Source organism: Meleagris gallopavo, chromosome 10 (assembly GCF_000146605.3).
Source record: "Meleagris gallopavo isolate NT-WF06-2002-E0010 breed Aviagen turkey brand Nicholas breeding stock chromosome 10, Turkey_5.1, whole genome shotgun sequence".
NCBI lineage: Eukaryota > Metazoa > Chordata > Aves > Galliformes > Phasianidae > Meleagris > Meleagris gallopavo.
Genome location: NC_015020.2, coordinates 5,428,261 through 5,436,628, shown reverse-complemented (window position 1 = coordinate 5,436,628; position 8,368 = coordinate 5,428,261). Strand labels below are relative to the sequence as shown.

The 8,368-nt window shown below is 37.7% G+C and overlaps 1 protein-coding gene across 1 annotated transcript; it reads left to right on the top strand.

The window, feature by feature from the left end:
• Positions 1 to 6: 6 nt before the first annotated feature.
• Positions 7 to 8,368, top strand: RTCA (RNA 3'-terminal phosphate cyclase). The gene is made up of 11 exons (XM_010715628.2): positions 7 to 171; positions 243 to 343; positions 1,787 to 1,930; positions 3,431 to 3,554; positions 3,980 to 4,038; positions 4,552 to 4,693; positions 5,870 to 5,994; positions 6,143 to 6,201; positions 6,774 to 6,868; positions 7,276 to 7,380; positions 7,741 to 8,368. Exons 1-11 carry the CDS (start codon positions 127 to 129, stop codon positions 7,837 to 7,839), a joined length of 1,098 nt encoding a protein of 365 aa, XP_010713930.1. The 5' UTR covers positions 7 to 126; the 3' UTR covers positions 7,840 to 8,368.

The window sequence follows — 8,368 nt, the reverse complement described above, 5'->3', positions numbered from 1 at the left end:
CGGCGCGACTCTCTTCGCTTTCCGAGTGCGCTGCTCCGACGTGCTCTCGCTGTCCTCCGGGCCTGGCCCGCATCCCATCTGTACGGCGGGATCCTCCGCGAGAGACGGCTCCGCTGGCTGCCAGCCATGGACGGGGACAGGGTGGAGATAGACGGCGGCATCATGGAGGGGGTGAGCACCGGGCCGCGCTGGGCTCGGGCGGGCCGTGCCTTGCCGTGCCTGACGAGCGTCGTTCCTTGCAGGGCGGGCAGATCCTGCGAGTGTCCACGGCGCTGAGCTGCCTGCTGGGCCTGCCGCTGAGGGTGCGCCGCATCCGCGCCGGGAGGAGCCAGCCTGGCCTCAGGTAACGGCCCTGCCGAGCCCCCGCTCTGCTTCCCAGGCCGTCCTGGAGGAGCTCGGCAGTCCTCGGGAGCGTGCGAGGCCCTCCTGGGCCGGGGCGCCGCCGCCCTTTGGCTGAGCACCGAAATGCTTCCTAGGACAGAAATGGTGCATTTCCGATGTTCTAAGAGGGCTTCTTTAGTCAGAAAACGTTGTCTGTGGCTTGCTTCTTCGGAAAGACGGAGTGTGCTCGTTCCCTGTGCCCGCAGCGCACCTGCACCTCCCCGGTGCCGGCTGTGCCAGGAGGTCAGAACACGCCCTGGCCCCACCCGTCGGTTCTGAGAAGTATTCTCGAAGGTGCCAAACAGCTCGCATGATCTGAGGCAATGTACAGTTAAGATCATATATTGCCTCCCTGAGGCATTACTCAGAGAGATACGGTGTTCTGTGTTAAACACCTGTGCTATCTGTATGTCCCAGAGCAGCTGTTCTCATTTTGATGCCACCAAACACTTCAGACACATTAGTTGTGTTTCTCATTTTGACTGAATAATCAACCTCCTTCTTCATAGCCGCGCTCCCCTTTAACTCCATTAGTTTCTCACACTTCTTGACTTACATCACTGGGCTTTGAACACATCCAGGAGATGTGTGAGCCCTGAGGCAGTTAATTTGAGCTTACTGAAGAAGTCTTGCTTAGTTAAGCTACTGCTTTATACATACCTGAAAGCAGTCCATAGGGCAGTATAAACATTTGCTTGGTTTTGGTTTATTTCACAGTGAAGCTTGTGTAAGGAAATCCAGATGTTCAGGTGGGCTTAGCTGTCAATAACATGCTGTACTAATAACATGCTGTACTCTCTTAACAGCCTATAGCTGTTAGAAGCTACTGAACAAAATCATATCTCACAGTCCTAGTGGTGTCCTCAGAACATAATGAAATAGTGAGGTCACTCTGGTGGCATCAAGTTTCCTTGCACAAGTGAAAAAGGAAAGCAAAAAACAAATGGTTGCTTTTTTTCTTTCTTTTTTTCTTCTTCCTATTTAAACCACTCAAACAAATGGAAGCACATGTGCAGTAGAACTGCTAGCTCTTTACTGGCTTGGAGCTTGGCTGTTCAGGATTGCCACCATTATCCCACTTGCCATTATCCCATATTTCTTTTTCAAGCATTTATCCCATTAAGGTAATGACTCCTGCATCTCATCTGCCTGGCTTGACCCACTCTAATGTATCCTTCCCACTAGGATCCTAAAAATTCAGAATGGTCAGAATGCTGCTCTGTTGGCACCTGTGAAATCAGAAGAAATACTGTAGGAACCAGACTGAATTTCTGATCCTTCTTTGAAATCTGCGATTCTGCTTGTTAGTTGATGTTTGTTGTTTTTGTTGTTTTTTTTTTTAATAATGTAAACATCACTTTAGTCTGCTTGCATGAATCTTTAACTTAGTATTTGTGATGTTAAGGCCTCAGCATCTGTCTGGATTGGAGATTGTTCGAGATTTATGTGAAGGGAACCTGGAGGGCGGAGAAATTGGCTCAACAGAAATAACTTTCACTCCTGGGAAGATCAAAGGTGGAACCCACATAGCAGATACCAAAACAGCGGGGTATGTCTTTGTACATGGATAATGAGTGGCAAGAAACTGCTCTTGGTAACATTGAAATCATGACAGATTAGGTTTTGGTAACTTTAAAAATCTCACAAAAGAGAGGAAGGAAAGAACACTAACACATGGTTGATGAACCATAATCTTTGCTACCTGATATGTGTGGCCAAAGGACCAGTAATGTAAGCAGGATGTGTATTAATAAAGTACGTACAAGTGGAAGTTATAACGATATGTAAGTCGATTAATGTTAACTAAAAACCAGATGCCTGTGCATTTAAAAACATATCTTATTTTCTTACATTTATACTTCAACTGTTGAGTCAATGCATCAAATTAGATCAGTATCTTAGTAATTGCAAATATGAAATTGTAAAACCATTACATACCTGGTGTGGAATAAATACGTTGATATTAATTTATTGATTGTACAATAATATTGAATTGATCCTCTTTATCTAATAAAATCAATTTAAAGGTAGTACTTACTCATATGATGGTGCTGTAGGGGATACTGGTCTTTGGGATCTGGGAATACGTTCCATCCACTTTTTTTTTGTCTCTGTATTTCTTCTGTATTTCTGTGTTGGATCATTTGTTCTTGGAACCTGTTGCAAAAATGAGTGGAATAAGTTAAGCTAGGGAAGAAGACTGGTGTGAACTTGGAAGTATAAGCTAGGTTAGACACAAGTGAAGGTTTCCTTTAAGTTAAGAAAAACATTTCTGAGTTTCTGAGCTGCTACACTTTAAACAACTGAGCTGATATCTTTTCTATGTTTTAAACAACACAGAAGGACTGGAGTAGGCAACAATACAGAAGGATGAGTATAAAAAAGTATGGTTCACAAACATCTGGAGTGTGTTTAAGGAAAAAACTTCAGTGTAGTGGCAGCTACTATTTTCACAAATTGAAATGATGTTGGAAACACTCATGAGATAATTTTCAATTTGCTGAGCAAATTTAGTTTTGGAAAATATATTGGAAGGGTTTTTTTTATTACCTATATAAGATAGAGGATTCAATTATAAAGGAGTCACGCACTTAAAAGCATATTTTCTATGCCCCTGCATATTGAAAAGACTTTTCTATGCCCCCTCTTGTGTGAGATGTTGACCAGCTTCTAGGAAATTTTGTAGGTTTTTATATACTTTATAACTAAATAATTATTAAAATGTTAAAATTGCTGCTTAAGCCTTCTTGTTTTACTGCCTGCTATCTGACTCTACAATTTTCACAGTACTGTCAGTATACTAAGTAAGCTATGTTACTTTTATTTTAAAGATACAATTATTGTAAAACAAAAACTTTTATATGTAGGGTTGCTAGGGATATGAAGTTTTAGTTTAGCAAATTTTAAGCAATAGTATGTTTACTTTATAGATAACGTTAAAAATCAAATACATAAATGCTCTGTGAAGTCATTTATTTGCCTTTGGCGTATAGTGATTCCACATGGATTCTACATGTGTGACATTTGAGTATCTTGTAATTCCTTCTAGGAGCGTGTGTCTGCTGATGCAGGTAGCAATGCCCTGTGTGCTGTTTGCTGCTTCCCCATCAGAACTGCATTTTAAAGGTGGGACAAATGCTGAGATGGCTCCTCAGATAGACTACACAATCATGGTAGGGAAAAATTCCTTTGGCTTGGTGCATCTTTCACGTGTGCATATGCAGTGTAACTTTTGTACTTCTGTTATCTTACTGCAACATGTAATTGCACAATTAGGCATGAGAATATTAAACTATTTATGTATTGGATGTAGAGCAACCAGTCTATAACAGAATTCCCTGAGACGAAGATTTTTGTTTTTCCAGTTAGCTACTAAATGTGAATTATTAGGAATTTCTCTTTCCATAAGAGAATCCTTTAATTCAAACTATTATTCTGAATAAAGTATAAGGAACTTCAAATAAGCTGCATGGATGAGATTAACTTTTTTTTTTAATAGCATAATTGAAATGTTTGTTTTGAACTTCTTTTTTTTAAGACTGAATGCAGTAGTGCATAAGAGATTTACTCTCTGTTTTTATATTTGCTTGTTTTTCAGGTTTTCAAGCCAATAGTTGAAAAGTTTAATTTCACATTTAACTGTGACATAAAAAAAAGGTAAGTTACAGGGCCATGAGACAGAAACAGGCCTTACTGAACCAGTGTGTGAGCCTGGAGGCACACAAGGTGCCCTGAATCTACCTGTGGGATGAATTTATAATTCACTAACTAAAGTGTATTAGCTGCCCCTCTGTAATATCGCTGTATGATGAATGTGATACAGTTCTTTCGTGTCCTTCTTTTCATTGTTGAATTTTCAGCTGCTGTTTTAATGTTTCCTATGAATTACTCCTCGAGGGAAATGCATGCTGAATAGACACTCCATTATCTAGCTTTTTCTGAGGTGCCAGTTTCATTTAGTGTTTGGTGGTTAATAAGGTGCTATGAGGTAATGCTATTAAAGAATAAACTTATATTATAAGCATTTCTAAGACACATCAACAAAATTCATATTATGGTAACAGAGAACATAAAAATATATCATAAAATTTGTGAGGAGACTCCCAGCTATGTTCTTAGTTTCCTTGTGATCTTTACATTTAATTATATCTGATTCGTGTTTGTACATAGGGGCTACTATCCTCAGGGAGGTGGTGAAGTTGTAGTCCAGATGTCACCAGTCAAAGAGTTAAGTCCAATAGACTTAACAGAACGTGGCACCGTGACAAAGATATATGGAAGAGCATTTGTTGCTGGAGCACTGCCTATAAAAGTGAGTGCTGATAATAGCCGTGGTAGTATTCAACTTCATAAATCTATACAAAATTGCACGTAATGTACCTTGTATACTTCTACTGTTCCTGTATTCTGCAGTCTTCCACATGCAAGCCAAGTAGTTGTATTAAACGGATTTGATTAATCAGGCTGTAAAATAGAATTTTGGACATTTCTAAAATGCACTTCTTGCTTAGGAATGCGGTAGCAGCTAAAATAGGAGAACAGTATAAGCAACTTTCTTCATATAACTATTAAAAAATATTGAGTATGTATTGAAGGGCATTTTATACCTATGTATCATTCACTTTTGTGTGGATTATCTTAAATCTGAATCAGTAGCTTTTCATAGATTTATGGGTAAACTACAGCACATTATAAGAGAGAGAGTTCAGACAGAATCAGTCTTTTCAACCACTGTTAATGGAATTAGACAGAACAAGTTAGGGTAAGTTAGCCAAAGACAAAACAGATAAATTTGATCCTTTGAACCCCTTCTTTCCATTATTCCCATCCTGTCTATGTTTACAAGGAATAAGTAGCAAGATCACCTCAGGGTTCCTTCCCACACATAGCCTCAGATGCACAAGAGGAAGGGAGAGGAAAAGGGTGTTATTTTTCGAAGAGCTGCAAAATGGTGGTTTTGATCTTAAGATTTCCAACCCTATGAATGTTGGCTACAGTCTTTTTCTTCCACTGGATCGCACGGATGAGATAAGCTTCATCTCCTCCCACGTACCTTGTTATTGTTATTTTTTATTATTGTTATTTCATATATTATCTGTTAGAGAGTATATCCTGTGCATAGTAATTGTTGTCAGTTTGGTGTGTTGTTTTTGTTAATTTAATTTGTTTTTACAATCTATGGTCTTGAGAAAATCAAGACTAAATTAAATCTTTCTCCATATATATGGAGAAGAATTACTGAAATTTCTACTGCTATTGGAGCTTCTATATACAGCACCGTAATCTGTCATTTGTTCATTATTAGTGGGAAAATTCTCAGAAGAGATGATGCTATGTGCTTGCCTGTAAATATATTGTAACAATCCTTTGTTTTTCTCTTTAGTCTGTTTATTAAAGGATCCACTGTAATAATTAGGCTTATGATGAAAAAGCATTGCTATCGTTACATCATTTAATTAATTTATGCTTTTACCTTTTATCTTGTTAGCTGGCAAAAGATATGTCAGCAGCAGCAGTAAGATGCATCAGAAAAGAAATCAGAGATCTTTACATTAACATTCAGACTGTTCGAGAACCTGATGATCAAGCCTTTGGGACTGGAAGTGGAATAATGTAAGATGAACTCATACTTCTTATTAATGCATGTAGCTTTGCTGGTTACTTTGCTGGTTGATTAGCTAGATCTTGATTAATTATCTGATAAATAAATTGCAATGTGAGTGATTTTGTTCCTAATACATGTTCTGCTTTTTCTGTTCAGCATTGTTGCAGAGACTTCAACAGGTTGTTTGTTAGCTGGGTCGTCACTTGGCAGGAGAGGTAAGAGCAAAGTATGCCTCTTTCAGAATTAACTTAATATACTTAAGATTCCTATTTGTTAATGTGTTCAAAGATCTGATGCTTTGAGTGTTGTTTTTTTTAAGTGGATGCTGTTCTGCAACAAGGTCAGTGAAAATGAACAGATTTTAAACTCTATAAAATCATTCACTCTGTACTTCTGTGCTGCTCCTGCTTAGTGACAAAAGTGGAAAATACTTCTGGACTTTAGATACATGCTCTGTGGTTTACCTGTGAAAGTTTTGTTCAGTGCTGAATCTAGATGTTATTTAAATTAAAGGAACAGATGTGCTTTTCATCTAAATGATTTAACGAAAATGTTTACCTGACTTTAAGTATGGCTGGCTACATGCTTCACACTGCTTAGGGGATATATACTGTATATCATCATGTGACATGAGTTTTTTCAAGTCGATGTTCGAGGCAAAAGTAGGGAAATAAGTTCTAAAAAGTTGATAATTGCTGTTGTTGGTGTGTTTGTTTGTTTTTTCCGCCTGTATTTTTTACATGTTACAAATAAGTGACAGCATCCTAACTTCTTGGATTTCCATTAGGAAAAAATTCTGACAAGGTTGGCATTGAAGCAGCCGAGATACTGCTTAAGAATCTTAAACATGGTGGAGCTGTGGATGATTCTTTACAAGACCAAGTAAGGATCGTATATGTCATCACATTCATTTGAAGTAGCAAGAACATTTATATATATATAACTTGAAAATAACATAAGTCTGAATAGTGAAAGAATGGCACATAGATTTCAGTATTAGGTTGTATTTCCACAGACTACTGTGGAGGAATCAGTTAATAGTCAGATGTCTTAAAGGTTTCTGGATGCGATCACAACTTCACTAGAATTAGCAAAATATAAATGCTTCTTAGCAACCACAGATGCTTTGGCTTTGCACCACATCCTTATATTTTCCCTTCCTGCAAATCTTAGTATTTTTTGAAGAATGAGTTAGTAATTTGCTTCCATTTGGCATTCCAAGTATCTAGGAAGTATTGCTGTTTGTCTTGCTTGCCTAATTTCATTTAAGAATTTCATTCCCCTTTCAGCTGATCATTTTTATGGCATTAGCAAAGGGAGTGTCTAGAGTGAAAAGTGGACCAGTTACACTTCATACTCAAACTGCAATACACTTTGCTGAACAGCTAACAAAGGTGAGTCCAAAACTTCAGGAAGTTTCACCTGTCAGTTGTCATCCAGTAACTAAAAAGGATGCAGTTGTATAGATTCACTCTATATTTAGCAGATACTGTGAACTGAATTTCATCATGGAGGACTAACAATGATAAAATAACAGCTATAATGTTTATATAAGAGCTTGCCAATAGAAATTGAATATACTTTAGAGTTAAATGCCTTTAGAATGTTTAGATATTTCTATTACTTTATTTTTTTCAATGAAATCAGTCCAATCTGTAATATGCATAAACAATGTGATTATTGGGCATCAGATATTGAAGATTTAAATTTATGTATAACTGAATTTGTGATTTGTGTTTCTAATCCTGTTTTAGGCCAAATTTACTGTGACAAAATCAGAAGAGGAAGATCCCAGTAAAGATAGCTACATCATTGAATGTCAAGGAATGGGGCTGATAAACTCCAACTTATAGAGTTTAAAAAGAAACAACAGGAAAAAAGGAAGATTCAAAAGCAAAATAAACTCAACATACCTCAGCAATGCATTGCACTATATTTCAATGGACATATAACATGTGAACAGTAAGATCCTTCTATCACATCCAATCAATTTGATTTAACTTCAAGGATAGCAAGTTTCCCCTTGCTGTGCTGAGCAAATCTGTGGTGTGAAAAATGGAAACTTCTTTTTTTTACTATTATCAATAAAATGAGTACAGTCAGACAGCAAACAGAATAAAATGTATGTATTTGTGCAGCTGAGTGCATCACTTAGAAACTTCAAGAATTCAGATTCACCGAAACAGAGAATAACTATTTCAGTTTTGAGAAAATACATAGATGATGTATCCATTCCCCTTTAAAATAGGTATGCTTTATTCTTTTGGATCCTTTATGTTAGGTATGTGGGGTAAGGGGCACTATCAAATCTGTATTTCTGTTCTCAACTATTTTGCTTAAATTATGTATGAGGAAATAATAAAGCAGTAGCAGCACATGAAA

What these genes read in the sequence shown, in the direction of transcription:
- RTCA (XM_010715628.2), top strand. Translation starts at nt 127, where the DNA reads ATGGACGGGGACAGGGTGGAGATAGACGGCGGCATCATGGAGGGG. An exon ending in AACTGTGACATAAAAAAAAG is followed by an intron (nt 4,039 to 4,551) that starts GTAAGTTACAGG and finishes GTTTGTACATAG; the next exon opens with GGGCTACTATCCTCAGGGAG. An exon ending in GTCGTCACTTGGCAGGAGAG is followed by an intron (nt 6,202 to 6,773) that starts GTAAGAGCAAAG and finishes GATTTCCATTAG; the next exon opens with GAAAAAATTCTGACAAGGTT.